Source organism: Typopeltis vanoorti, chromosome 20 (genome assembly GCF_054136105.1).
Source record: "Typopeltis vanoorti isolate ZY-2024b chromosome 20, IOZ_Tvanoo_1.0, whole genome shotgun sequence".
Classification (NCBI taxonomy): Eukaryota; Metazoa; Arthropoda; class Arachnida; order Uropygi; family Thelyphonidae; genus Typopeltis; species Typopeltis vanoorti.
Window position 1 is genome coordinate 48,085,007 of NC_143568.1, and position 16,154 is coordinate 48,101,160.

The 16,154-nt window shown below is 35.1% G+C and overlaps 1 protein-coding gene across 1 annotated transcript in view; it reads left to right on the top strand.

The window, feature by feature from the left end:
• The window catches only part of LOC150095414 (transmembrane emp24 domain-containing protein 5-like), an 89,191-nt gene extending 73,622 nt beyond the window's left edge, over positions 1-15,569 (top strand). Inside the window, exon 4 of the mRNA XM_090410492.1 lies at positions 14,657-15,569. Coding sequence (XP_090266618.1) covers positions 14,657-14,893 — 237 coding nt within the window. The 3' untranslated portion in view covers positions 14,894-15,569. The remainder of the gene's footprint in view (positions 1-14,656) is intronic.
• Positions 15,570-16,154: the final 585 nt, after the last annotated feature.

Below are 16,154 nucleotides of genomic sequence, written 5' to 3' on the forward strand. Positions count from 1 at the left end.
CAAAGAACAAGTTTCAGTAAATAAAAGGTATGTATTCAAAATTTATAATCTTAATCGCATACTAAATTGTATACGTGACATCTAAATTAATTGAAATAAATTTCAAACTCTTGATTATCTCTCAAATGAAACAAATTGTTAAGTACAATTATATAGAAGTATAGAAATATTTCACTATTGATATGAATTTTTTCAGTACTATTTTTCAAATAGTACTGAAAAAATTCTGAATTATATCACTAGTGAAAACTTTTTTTTAATTTTATTTTTATATTTATATTTCTTGTTTCTATTCTTCAGAATGGATAATTCAAGAATATTAAGTCAAAGAGACAAGTAAAAATATGCTTGGAATGGGTATCTTTATGTTAAAGACAAGATTGATAAGAAAGGTTCAATTCAATTTTGGCGATGTGAAAATAAAAACAAAGGATGCAAAGGTAGAATCTGGATAAGTGTCAGTGATGGATCACTAATTTCTGAAAAACAGGAATACACATGTAGCAGTTCTGGAAATGCGGCCAGAGTAATAACGCAGGAAGTTAGTACAACATCCAAAAAATTAGCGGATATGACAATGAGCAACCCATCACAAATCAGAACTCAAGTTCTACAAAATGTTTCTTCTGCGGTAGAAGGAATGCTTCCAAATCATAGCAGTCTGTGCAGAATTCAAAGAAGAAGATTAAAAAATTTAAAAGCCCTAATTAATTTTGCTTCTAGGGAAACAATAATTATTCCTGAAGAATACTTAAATTATGAATTCAGTCCATCACAATTTGAACGTTTTTTATGGGCTGATTCTGGATCAGAATAGGTCGACCCCGTGAGAATATTAATTTTTGGTTGTGAAAGCCATGCAGTGTGGAGCCAAAACATGAATGAATTATTTATGGATGGCACATTTTTACTTTCTCCCCATCTTTTTGCTCAAATTTTTGTTATTTTGGCTAGAAAGGATGGAGGTCATGTTTTCTCTGTTTTATATTGTTCATTACCTAATAAAACTCTTGAAACATACACAAAATTATTTTATATGATACATGAAATGTGGCCATTACTAGATCCCGAAAATATAAATGTTGATTTTGAAATTGCCATTCATCAAGCGTTACGTATAGTATTTACACAAGCTAACATAAATGGTTGCTTTTTTCATCTCGTACAAAATCTTCGTAAGCATTTAGCTTCATGCAGTCTTTTAACCAGATATAATTCTGATGCGCAATTCGCTTTAAATTCAAAAATGATCACTTCGCTTGCTTTCATTCCAGAACAAGATATTATTTATGCTATTTCTGAACTTGAGAATCATTTATCCAATGAATTTGAACCAATTTTAGAATGGTTTACGAACACATATATAGGTCGTCTAAAGAATAACAGAACCAGGGCTCCACCGATTTTTCCCTCAAACATTTGGTCTGTGTACCAAAGAACAATAACTGGAAGCAATAGGACAAATAATTTTGCGGAAGCCGTCATCGAAAACTACAATTGAGCTTTGGCAGCAGCGCGTCATCCAAATTTATGGATTTTTATAAATGTACTACAAAAAATTCAAAAAACATATGATGTTGATTATGAAAGAGCAGTAGCAGGTTTTCAACATGAGCACAAAAACGAGAGATTACGATGAAGCTGATCAAAGAATTTGGAAAAAAGTTATTAATTACAGAATATTTACGTGGTATTAATTCATATTATATAACTATAATATGAATTAATAAATTCCAAAAAATTGTCTTGAATTTCATATACTTTTTTGTTTTATTGTATATATGTAAAATATGTTTGTTAATTACAAAATAATATTAATAAATGAATTAAAACAAAACTACATTTTTTCTTTATTTTAATACTGTGCAATCATACCTTTTCATATTTAAATCATTTTTGGACCACTCTTTTTAACCATCTCTTTCTTAAACGATCCTACAAATTTTGATATATGATATAAACGAAAAAATATATATAATATAAATATTTATTAACTAGCTGACTCATTTTTTTGTATGGGAAATTTCAATATAACTTCTATACAATTCGTAATTCTACACAATAAAAATAAACTTAATTATAAGTGACATTTTTCAAATTTTATGTTTATACCGTTCTTTTAACTCATTTCTCGAAAAAATATTATTTAAATTTACCTGGTAATAGATCAACAGAATAGAATTGCATATTTGATCTTTTATTCCGTCGCCCAGTTGTCGTGTACCCGTCTAGATGGGGTCTTATCAAGGCTCGATACAGAGGAACTATAGCTTATCTCTGCTTGTTAAAGTATGTTTCAGCAACCAAGTGATTTGATGAGCTGATTTAGCCACTTTTGCGATGTGCCCCCTAAACTTCAACTCCCTATCCACCAACACTCCCAAATCCCTGGCCTCATCAATCTCCTGGAGTACGGCTCCACCAATGTGATATACTGCTGCTAATCTTTTCACCCCAAAATGTATAACCTTACACTTTGCCACATTAAATCGACATCCATTCTCCTTAGGCCAGTCCTCCAAACTATCCAAATCATCTTGCCAAAATTTTGACATCGTGTGCACTCACTATTGCCCTACCAACTTTGCATCATCAGCAAACAAGTGAACACTTCTTCTCAGATTCTTTCCTATATCGTTAATGAACAAATTGAAAAGTAGTGGTCCAAGAACAGAACCCTGCGGGCCACCACTAGTCACAAGCCGTCTTTTGGACTCTACTCCTGAATAAACCACTGTCTGATATCTCTCTATCAACCACCCTCCTATCCATCTCACCAACCCTATATCCATCCCCATATGTTGCAGTTTACTGATTATAATTCCATGTGGTATCCTGTCAAAAGCCTTAGCAAGGTCCAGTAGAATCACTGTAAACCCATTACCCTTATCCAGTTTAGCCGTCACTGTGTTATAAAACGTGAGCAAGTTACTGAGGTATGATTACCCTTCACAAAACCATGTTGTCCCCCATACAGTATCCCATTTTCATCTATCCAATCCTGTATTCTTTTCTTGACTAATTTCTCCAAGACCTTGACAACGATTCCTGATATGCTAATCGGTCGGTAATTTACAACAGCAGTCTTGGAACCTCCTTTATGCAGTGGAACTATTTTCCCCTCTTTCCACCCCCTTGGGACTAACCCAGACCCGAGACTCAAACAAAATGGTCTAGGGCACTGACAATTCTTTAGATTCAGTTACCTCCCTACCATTGGCATTCTTTATCATTCTGCCATATACATTTTTTCTTTTATTTGAAACATATCAAAAAAACTGTTTGGGATTCTCTTTAGCCCGCATCATTAATGTTCTTTCATAATCCGTTTTTGCTTTTCTTACCACACTCGTTACCCTTCTGGCTTGCGCTTTATACTGTTCATGTGCCTGCCAGTCACCTTTCTCCTTAAATTCCCTCCATAGTTGTTTCTTTTTTATTGCAGCTCAAGCTTAATGGTGTTATTCATCCATTTAACTCCTACTTGATTTATTATTCGGACTCTAGGTATACAGTCAGCCATTGCCTCCTGCAAACAGTTCTTAACCACCTCCCATGCACTATCAACATCTAGCCCTTGCAGTTTTACATGCTATGGCACTGAACCAATCAAACTCCTAAGCTTGTCATACTTACCAGCCCGATAATTCCACATGTACCCTGTCTTAATTGTAAATTCTTCACCTTTAGCCACCTCCCAAGTCAAGACCCTATGATCACTCTCATCAGTTAGTGACAATGTGGTCATATTCGTTACAGCCATATTTTCAGATGCAGTTACTAGGTCAAGCACTCTCTGACCCCTAGTATTTTCCATTACATGCTGTTGCAGTTAGTTATCCCTTAATAATCGCATAAAATCCAATTCCTTCCTCTCATGTGTCCTCTCCTCCTTCCAATCAATGGTTGAAATCACCCATAATAGTTATCCTCCTTGCACTCATTTCTTCTATTTGCTTATGCATACTATCACCACCATCTATTCCATCACCTGGTCTATAGCAGCACCCAACTGTATATTTTGTTCTGCTAGTTTCAATCTCACACCAAATAGCCTCAAATGTGCTCTTTTCTCTATCTTGCAGTTCCACTTCTATTTTCCTTGGCTGTAGCTCATCTGCTATCATCAGTAACACTCCCCCCCCTCCCATTTTGTCCCTGTCACTACTGAACACACCATACCCCTCACATTCAATTCCACTAGCTATATCATCTTCTGTCAGCCATGTTTTACTAATGCCAATAACCTGTGACCTGGAAGTGCCAACCAAGGCCAAAAATTCTTCCTTCTTGTTCCTAATACTTCTGGTATTAGTATACATGAATTGCAGAAGCCCATTTGTCCCATCACTATTTTGATGCCTTATACTAACTATCCCATTCTGATTCATAGTCTTTCATACTCGCTTAGGCATATTACAAACATTCATACACTCAGCTGTCTCCCTAAAATCTGCATAGCTTCCCCCCCACCTTAATAACTCTAGTTTCCTTGATTCTGCACATCAACTTCCAATACATTCACAACACCTTTTCAAGTCTCTGTACACCAAATCCATTCAAATGTAAACCATCCATCTTATATAAATCCTTTCACCCATTGAACTCACTCTACACATCAACAAATTCCACACCACTTGTCCTGCATAATTCACACATAAAGTCATTTGCAATTATGGCCCTCCTTCTATACTCTTCACTGTCATACCATGGCAGAAGACTCACCATCCTAACTCTCTCACTCTTCTCTTTTGCTACCTCAAGCAATTCCTTCACATCCTCACTCATAGTTATTTTGTCTCCTTTCAAATCATTTGTACCTGCTACCACTATCAATTCTTTCACCCGCTGCTTTTGCATTCTAATTGACTTGCTTACATCCTTAACGTTCGCACCAGGTTGGTACGATTTTGTTAAACTCTCAACTAATACACCTCTTACAAGGAATCTCCATACAACGCTCGCTCTTTCATCTTGTTTACACTCACTATCATACTCTTATTTTTTCTATCATACTTTGCCGTTTATCAGTCGCTACACTCCGTAAACATTTTTGCCAACGCTCCAGCTGCCGATTTGCCCTGTGTGTCACTTTGTGTAACCGAGCGATCTCACTCATTGCATCAGTCTCATCATTTTTATTCTCTGATAATTCATTCATTCATTCTGTATGTTTACCTTTAGTCTCACTTTCAACGCCACTCTGACAGCTATCTGGTACTACCTCGCAAATATCACTATTTTCTAGATTCTCACTTTCAACAATGATATCACTCTCACGACCTGAAACACTCTGTAAATCCTCACATTCTTTACACTTTCTGCACACATTCACTCCACTATCGTTGTTTAACCAGACTCCAACTGCTCTCCTCAATGCATACATTTTGCAAATGGTACACTGAATCAAATCCTTTAAATCAGAATTTTTAGATTTTAAATTAAGATTTCTTTGTTGTATTCCTCTTTATGCGGGCCATGTGCACAATAATCGTATCTATCAATTTACTATTTAAAATACTCAGAAAACACCCAAAAATCACCCAGACACGCTAAAATACGAAAAGTAAACAATACTATGCAAATTCACCAATTATTATTCAAAATGACACATCTGTTTAGGAGCTCTCCACAAACACTACACACCATGCTTTCGTCAGCCCTCTAGTGGCTGACGAAAGCATTTCTACTCACACTTGTTCTTTCCTTTACTTTTTCCATTCTCACATGGCTTATTAATGATTGTTTGCATATTTACACCTTTGAATAATTCAAATATAGCATTCTCCTTCATTATATTTGTTTTCTAATATATCCTAGAACAAACACATTGTCCTCCGCTCCCATGCAAATTTGGTTTCAATTAAAGAACCATTACTATACATAGTGTGTCTGACAAAATGCAAGCATGAAATTTCCAAGGGACACAATGCTTCCTCTTTCCCCGTCAGATGGTTAGGGTGATGCCAAGAGAGCTATGAATACTCTGTCATGAATGTTTTAATACTTCTTTGTAAACAGTAGCGATACACCTATCTGTGGGATTTCCTATTACATCATGTTCAATTTATTTACCACTGGATGCTGAATTAAATTGTTCATATCGATAACCTTATCTTGCAATTGCCTGAGCCCATACTTCATTTGGATGAATTTAATGGGCACAACACTGTGTGGGGGTAGCGCCAACACAAAAGGATGAGGTCATATCATTGAATGAATCCATAATAATAATAATGACCTCTCCAAAATATACTAGATATTTTGTTCAATGTACTTACCCATTCATATTCTGTAATAGATCTTACGATCTGCTCCCCTGTCATTTTTCCAGTGCTCGTGCAGGATGTTGAAGAGAAGATGTATGGAAGCAATCATTTTCCTGTTATTTGCATATTGTCTTCACAGGAACCATGTTCTACCACATAGATATCCATGTGGAAATGGACTAGGCCGACTAGAATACCTTTTCCCATCTATTGTAAAATTTACAGATTATATTATTCAGGCTGCAGCAGTCTCAATTCCAAAAACATCATCTTGATTTCCATTCTGTTCAAAGCTTATGTGAAACCCAGAGTGCCAGGCAGCAAACAAACAATCAAGGCAGAACAGCTTTTAAATGTACTCGAGCTAAAGGATTATTGTGACATGTCTGAGTCAAAAACAATCTTGGATACAATTTCCATTCTGTTCAAAGCTTATGTGGAACCCAGAGTGCCAGGCAGCAAACAAACAATCAAGGCAGAACATGGGGTATCTTTTGTAGATACCCTCCCATTGCATTAAACTTTACAGCTTTTAAATGTACTCGAGCTAAAGGATTATTGTGACATGTCTGAATCAAAAACAATCTTGGATACAATTACATAATCAATTAATCAAGCTTGCAATGCAAAAATTGTATGGGATAAAATCTGTCAAATGAAAGGTAGATACAGAACACACTATTTGTCTACCTTGACCATAATTAATGTGTTGTTGCTGACAGGGGGCGCGTGCTAGTAGTGTCCGGCACCTGTGTGCAAAACTTTAGTTGGCGTCCCTATACCCTTTCCCCCAATAAAAAAAACACTATAAGAACGTTATTTTTAATATTTGATGCCAATAAAGTGAGTATTTCATTTTAAATTTTATCTCCTAAATAGGAGGGCATATTTTTAAAGTCAGGATCATTAGCTACACGTAGCGTGTGTTCGGATATAACAGGATTATACTTTTCTAACATCTCAATGCATTTTAAAAAATTGTCATTGTTGCGATCGTAAAGTTTATTACTTTTACCATGAAGAGCTAGATTTTTTTGCCTAAAAACTGTACTACAAAAATTATTCTTTTTATAACTTCATACCAACGTTTCCTTTCATTATCTAAAACTGTTTGCTGCAAATGATCAATACAAGTTTTATTTTTTAAGGATGTAATTAATTCTGTCCATTTTTTGTAATTGTTCAAATGATTTAAATTTTTCTCATGACAATTCAGATACATTGCAAGATGTTGCCTATATTCTACTGTTATCAGCAGAATATAAAATAAAGTTAAAAGCTGCAGCAGATTTTCTTATATATGTTTAGAACAAATGCGAGTGTGAACAAGATTAAACAAATTCAAATGGGCGTCATCCTGTAAACAGTAAACTTATTCAAGTTCAAGTTTTTACTTGTTTACACTAAACTACTTCTTAGAACTAGGATCAGAATAAAATAAGATCTTAAGGAATAATAACAAATAAGTGATTATAAATAATTTGTTTAAGACAAATCTATAAAATATAATTAAAATTTAAACAAATATGTAATTTATTTTGATATAATTAATGAATATTTTTTTTTAAGTATTTCCTCCTCGCCTGAAATCTTTGGCTTCTTTACTATCCTGGTGCCTGTGTGCGTAGCACATATTGCCGGCACGCCCCTGGTTGCTGATACCAAAGCTACTGCAGACACTTTGGGAGAAAATTTTGCCAGAATCTCAGCAACAGCTTCATATCATCCTGAATTTTTAATATTCCAAGAGCAACAAGAGAAACAGCAGCTAAATTTTTTCTGCCAATGGGCTTGAACCATACAGTCAGCTATTTGTTAAGGAGGAATCAAAAAGAGCTCTTTTGTCTCACCCCAGTGCAGTAGGTCCTGATGACATACATTATAAAATTATAAAACACTTGTCATCATCTTCTATGGATCTCCTTCTCTTAATATATAACAGAATACTTACATAGGCGGAGTTTCCAGATTCTTGGCACAAGTCGGTTGTCATTGCTATCCCAAAACCAGGAAAGGATCATACATAAGTAAATAATTATCAACCTGTTGCTCTGACCAGTTGTCTACATAAGATATTAGGAAAAAAATGGTTAATGCCAGACTTCTCTGGTATTTAGAAAGCGATGATCTTCTCTCCAATACACAGTGTGGCTTTTATAGACATTGTTCAACTTTGGACAGTTTGGTCCATTTAGAAACTTATATAAGAGACCAGAAAAGGATCCAACACAAGCAAATAAATCAGATTGGAAAGTATGATATCTCAGTCATATCATCAAAAACAGGGTGTTTTCCAAGACTGTCGTATGTGTGACATTTTTTACTATCGAAGACTGAACAGCTTCTTCTCACTATAAGCAGTCCTCTATATGTTGTTGACTTCACAATTTGCTGTCACTCTTATAACATGAGGAAAACTGAAAGACAACTTCTGCAAGCAATTGATCGTATCTCACTGTGGGATCTTAGTAATGGGCTCAGATTTTCAGCAGAAAAAGGTGTCTGTGTACACTTCTGCTGAAAAAACACTCTTTACCCATATCCTGAGCTAAGAATGGGACAAACTGTTATTCCAGTAGCAGCAGAAACTAAGTACTTGGGACTCATCTTTGATAGAAAACTTACATTCCTAGCATGCATTCATCAACTAAAAGAAAAGTACAAGAGAGCATTGAATCTCCTTCATGCTATCCTCTACTGAATGGGTTCCAGATTGTTCTTCAATACTTCATCCTTATCATGCACGTATACATTCAGAGCTGGATTATGGGTCTGCAATGGTTGGATCCCATCCATCATCAGAGAAACAAATAGCTACTGGTAGCTATTCATTTTTCTTATGATGGAGAGGAACAAATAGCTACTTGTGCCTTTCACACATCGCCCACTGGAAGCCTTTATGTTGAAACAAATGAACTGGCTCTATCACTTAGACAGAAACGTCTCTCTTAATTATGCGATAAAAATAAAATCTCTTTCAGAACATCATACCTTGCCCAGTCTCTTTTCTCTGTGTTGGGAGGCTCAATATCACACATCAGACTGCCATACATCCTTTTGGTATACATGTTAAAGAGATTATGGAAGCTATTGACATGGATGTTGATAACATTACCTGCACCAAACAACAACATTCCTTCATGCAGGTCTGCACTCCCTCCTGCAACTTCTCACTTTGTCAGCTACAGAAGTCTCATACTCCATCATCTGTCTACCTGAAGTTGTTTAATGTACACATAACAGCCCACTCTGATTTCTTGTTTATCTGTAGTGATGGTTCAAGTTCCTAGACCTGTGCTGCTGTGTTTCCTAACATTACCATCTCTAACCAGATCCCACTTGATTGCTGTAATTATACAGCAGAGTTGCATGCCATTCAGCTTGCCCTGATGCATATAAAAGAAAACTGCTATCAAAAGCGTGTAATTCAGTGCTTTGTAGAGTTTTACAATTGATGTACAAAATGAAGAGTTAATTTTGATGTTCAATTGTGCTGGATTCCGCAGCCCAATTGGAATTAAGGGAAATGAGACTGCAGGTGCAACTACTAGAACAGCTCATACTTTTTCAAAATACTGTTTGACAATACCATATATTGACCAGACAGATTTTCAGATCAAAACTAATTGCCCCATGGCAGGAAGCACTGACAAACAAAGTGCATGAAATTAAGCATTGGCAATCTAGTCAACATAGAAACAGAGGAGAGGAGGTGGTTTTTGCTAGGCTCTGCTAATTTATCTCTTTATGACTATTTATAATACATTGTGTGTACTGCTCCAACATTTGATATGGTGCTGTATGATGTTTGCTGTCCTTGCACTAATAAATCGTAAATCGATCAACTATTGTGAACTTTCCTATCCTATATCCAGGAAAAGAATTGTTTCTGCAAAGAGTTAAAAAAGTTGCTTCATCCAACTGTTATTTGAAATGCAACTGAATTTAAAAGAAAGTGATGTTCTCTTTAGCTGGCATGTTTTGGTCTCATATAACATGTGATTTATTTAATTATTTTTTGAAGAATTGACTTCAGAAGGTTGTCAGTTGATATGTACCCTCAAGTGGTGTTCAGGCTATTATGACAGCACCACATGATCAAGTTTACATTAGTATTAATCTCTTATCAACAATTTTCCTCCATATTAGTCTATTACTTATCATCATTCCAATATCATTACATCTAACATTTCATTCTTCTAAGACACTTCTGACTAAATCAATCTAAATAGACCTTGGTCTTCCTCTAGGTCATTTTCCTGCCATCAAACACCTGTTTTACTAACCTTCTCCCATTCTGTTTAAGTAACCATACCATCTTAGATTAGCCCTACTCACATATTCTTGAATGCAAACAACATCAAATTCTGGCAAAGGTTTCTGTGGTTCAGTAGTTCAAGAGATAGATTCTGGTATTGAAACCACGTGTTTATTAAATAGGAACAGGATACGTGAAAACCCGACAAGTTTCGTAAGTCGCATGACTTACATCATCAGGGGCACTGGTGTATAAAAAAGTTAAACACAACTAATGAAGATTAAATTCATAGTCCATTAGATATTTCTAACTGTAACATTGAAAAAATTATTGAAACATTCGTTACGAAATGTTTGTTGGAATGTTGTTCTGTGCTTCATGTGTGTTATGTCCAAGATCTGAGGAAGTTAGATTTTTTATGAATGCCGACTACATTGGTGTAATATCAAACCTTGATTTTTGTTGCACTGTGTAGGAATTCTAAGCATTCTTGCCGCTTCCTTGAATTTCCTTGTGAAACAGTTTTTATCAATATATGACATGATCGTTTTTTACCAAAGCACTTTATGGTCAGTGGAAGTTGTTTGGAAAGCTAGGCCTGATTTGTGTTTTCTTCGTTTTTTTTTTTTTTTTATGTTCTGTCATACGGATCTATTGTTCTTGTCGCATTTGCTATGTAGGCCAGGTGGGAAGGTCAGGAGAAATCCGTATGACAGAACATAAAAAAGAAGAGAACACAAATCAGGCCTAGCTTTTCACACAACTTCCACTGGCCATAAAGTACTTTGGAAAAAAACGATCATGTCATATATTGATAAAAACTGTTTCACAAGGAAATTCAAGGAAGCGGAAGAAATGCTTAGAATTCCTACACAGTGCAACAAAAACCAAGGTTTGATATTACACCAAGCATGGTCGGCATTCATAAAAAATCTAACTTCCTCGGATCTCGGACATAACACACAGGAAGCACAGAACGTGACAACAAATAACAATGTTCCAACAAACATTCAGTAACGAATGTTTCAATAATTTTTTGAAAAAATTAGTTACAGTTAGAAACATCTAGTGGACTATGAATTGAATCTTTGTTAGTTGTGTTTAACTTTTTTAGACACCAATCCCCTTGATGATGTAAGTCATACGACTTACGAAACTTGTCGGGATTTCACGTATCCTCTTCATATTTAATAAACGTAGTCTCAATACCAGAATCTATCTCTCGAACATCAAATTCTTTCCATTTATTAATATATCTTAAGATTATTCAACCATTTTTGTTTTATTATTATTATTTCTGATACCTCCAAGGAGTCCGAAGACTCATCGCAGGAGGACACCTACAACTGTTTCAACCATTACACCGAACCTCTACTACGAATCATCTCCATCAACGCCATCTACCGCACACCTCCACCACCACAACAACTAGTATTTTTTATCTGTAAATTGCATGTGTTCTGTCTGTATGCGGGATGAAAAATGATGTAAGTCATACGACTTACGAAACTTGTCGGGATTTCACGTATCCTCTTCATATTTAATAAACGTAGTCTCAATACCAGAATCTATCTCTCGAACATCAAATTCTTTCCATTTATTAATATATCTTAAGATTATTCAACCATTTTTGTTTTATTATTATTATTATTATTATTTCTGATACCTCCAAGGAGTCCGAAGACTCATCGCGGGAGGACACCTACAACTGTCTCAACCATTACACCGAACCTCTACTACAAATCATCTCCATCAACGCCATCTACCGCACACCTCCACCACCACAACAACTAGTATTTTTTATCTGTAAATTGCATGTGTTCTGTCTGTATGCGGGATGAAAAACCAGAGTTTCCTGGAGAAAACGTACATACAGAAATGTGAAGACTCAGTTTATTTAATTGTTGAAGCAAATATGGATTTTTAAAAAATAGGAGAGAATTGTGATAGCAATACAATATATATATATATATATATATATATATTATATTCTTCTATGCGGTGGTAGCTGATCTTCCTGTCTTCTGTGGTATGACATCCATACCATATTGTGAAGGATTGTAATTGGTTTTTTCAACTTGCAGGAACAGGAAACTATACATACAGAACTGAGAGAGTAAGGAGTTCGTCCTTATGGGAATGGATAATGGTAGCCAGTTTCAAGTGTGACTTGAAGGATGTGTGTAATTTTGCAGCAGTTAATTCTAGCTGTTTTTATAAATGAGCCTCATATATGGGGAATAGTATTACCATCACTATTTTCCCATTAATCTTCTGAAGAGGGGATTGTGGAAGGATTGATTATTTTTGTCATTTTGTAGGTAGGAAGGTGTGGTGTATGTGGTTGAGTTCTGCTGCAAAGAGATACCTCATTAGAACAAAGATTATAGGCTCTTTTGGTGAGAGTTTATGATACCATATTGTTGAGGGGGGGGATGGTGGAGAAAGTTTGTATCTGTCTTGGTTTCCTGTATACCATGAAAGAGAGAGATTACCATTAAGATGTATTACTAAGGTGTCTAGAAATGTGGTTTATATTTTGAACTTGCTTTGTTTATCTACTATATTCAGATACATTTCAATAATTATTTGTTCTTAATTGATTTTTCTTAATTTCCTTCAAGATATTTAAATGGTTATGTAATTTAAATGATGTATAATTAAAGGGAGGATGCATGCATAATTTTATTCGTGGTTAAAGCTAATAAGAATACAGCTTGGTCGGCTAAATCCCAAATTGCCAGCTCCTCTCAGGTATACAGCTTTGACTCTTACCAGACCTTGGAGATTTAATGGCAAGCCCTGAAGAAAACATTGATTGATTCAGCCAGAGACATGTGGTGAGGTTGTCTGCAAGAATAGAAAAATCAGAACTCCATGGTGGACACTGGAAGTTAAAGAGGTAGTGAAGGAAAAGAAGAAAGCATATTGAAAGTTCCTGATAAATAAGTCAGCTTCTGCTCTTAGAGAATGCAGAGACAAATGTAAAAAACTAAGCACTGTGTAAAACTAGCTAAACAAAAGTCATGGGAAGACTTTGGCAGGAACATAGGAAATAAATATCAGGAAGGTTGCAAAATATTCTGGAGGCTATTGAAAAACTCACAAATGGAGGAAAGAGTATTGTAAGAGGTATTTGAGATGATAAAGGTGACATGAAAATGGTAGAAAAAGATATCCTTGAAGTATGGAGTAATTACTTCGTAAAATTGCTAAATGAAACAAGCAGTGATAGCACAGTGGTAAAAAAACACTCAACAGGTATACAGTCAGGAATACATGTCCATACTTGAAGTAGAAAAAGCCATCAAAGGCTTGAAACGTGGAAAGGCAGCAGGAGTAGATGATATTCGACCAGAAATGCTGAAGTATGGGGGTATAAATGTCTTGCAGTGGCTGCTCTGCTTAGGTCAGAAGGCCTGGACAGAGGTACGAATTCCAAATTATTGGAGTAGAGCTCTCATAGTACTCATATACAAAAAGGGAAATAAAACTGAATGTGAGAATTACAGAGGTATTTCCCTACTGAGTTTTGCTGGTAAGATTTATGTAAGTATACTTGAGAAACAGTTGAGAAGAGAAGTTGTTTCTAATCTGAAATCTTCTCAGCACATTTTGGAAAGTTCACTACGTCATTTTCTGTTTTCAAGTCACTATATCATATCATTTGCTGTTTTCAAGTCACTGTTGTTTTTCTTCTAGGCATTTATTTTTTTAATAAGTTCAGCAAGAAAAAAAAATAGAATACTTAAACAGAATAGGAAAGATTAGCAAAACAAGTGTTCTCTGCCAGGTTGGCAGGAAACAGATCCAGAGGAAGACGAAGATATAGGTGGATTGATACAGTAAAAATTGCCTTAGAAGACAGAAATATAAGATCTGATAATGTTGGAGTCTTGACAAATAACAGATTGATATGTAGGAAAATTATTAATAGGAAATTAGCAATGATGTAATTTCTTCATGTATTACTATCATAATATCCTGTACACTCCTAGAGGGTATGTGTCAGAAATTTGATGATGATGATAGCTTGCACAGTACGTAGCATTTTATTTCATTTCATAAATGATAAAATATTAGTATACTGTAGTCAGGTTTTAGATTTTTAATAATTGATTTTTTACAGACTGCAGCTGGTAAAGTTAGAGAACATCTGAATCGGGTAAAGCATTTTCAGGATACTATGCGAGCATTAGAAGCTCGTGATAGAAATATTCAGGAACGTAATTTCACTCGTGTTAATACGTTTTCATCCTTGACTACTGTCATGCTGATGCTGCTGGGATCATTACAGGTATTCATGATAAAGAGTCTCTTTGAGGAAAAGAGTAAACTACGTAAACTTTTCAAACTACTATCTTAATTTGGAAAATGGTTTTATGTTTTGGAGTTTGATATAATTCACACATGGCCTCTTTATGAACATGTCTGTAAACTGTGGATGATTTTAGGAAAAAAATGTTATGTAAATATAAATTGTGCACATGTAAAACATTTCTAACTAATGAACAATCTGAGTCTTTGTAGCTCAGTTGATTGACAGTGCCCTCTGATTGGAAAGATCTGTGTTCAAATCCCATCTAGGATGCAATAAACCTTTATAAGGTTTTTTTTTTATCTAATGGTGAGTAAATTAGTTCATTCTCGTATGGAAGTGGTAGGATTTCATATCTAGAACCTGGGTTTTTTCATCCTCTAGACCAGTGTTTCTCAAAGTATGGTATGTGTATCACCGGGGTACGTGAAAGGTCTTCGTGGGGGGCGTGGCAATTTTCGACTAGTCATTATTAACGCATGGAATCATTTTAAAGAAAAAAATAATTAATTTAAATATATATTTCTTAATAAATGAAAGATAAGAAGAAATTTTATATACTTGGTTTTAATCCTTTTCCATGAAAACTTTGTTTTGCTTACTTGGGAAAAGGATTAAAATCAAGTATATAACATTTTTTTGGTGTCTTTAACGTATATTACACCCAAGGTAAAAAAACTTTCTACTTAATAAATTATATATATATTGAGGAAAAAAAAAATATATATATACACATGTATATTAAAATTATACTATGTATGAATTCTCCTACTCAAATTGCGAGTTACTATCGTCCCAACATGAACATAGGCTGATAGTAGCTCGCGCTCTGAGCAAATAACATGCCCTCCACAATGGCTATTATACTGCAGATGCACAAAAAATAATTAGTTTTATTATGTCTCTGAATAAGATACAGAAACATTTGCAGCCTGTGTAATATACTTCAAAATAAATAGTGCAATTATTAGTACAACTGGGATAACAACGGCACTAACTAATGAATCACATGTCCCATCCCACAAAAGCATATGTTGTACTGGCAACATATGGTTTTGTTTGACCCCCATCCTGAACGTGTTAAACCTAAGAAATATATAGTGAATGCGTTTCAGATATTGTGGAATTCACTTCTCATTAGTCATTTGTGAATGATTGTTCATCATGTATCTCAAGTTTTGTAAATTACTGGTAATTTTTGCTTGAAATAATGGGAAAGAAGATGATGCTATTTGGGTAAATGACTTTGACGATGCACACAAGGAAACCACTCTCGTGGCTGGAAGTAGTGATGGTGAATAGGAGCTTC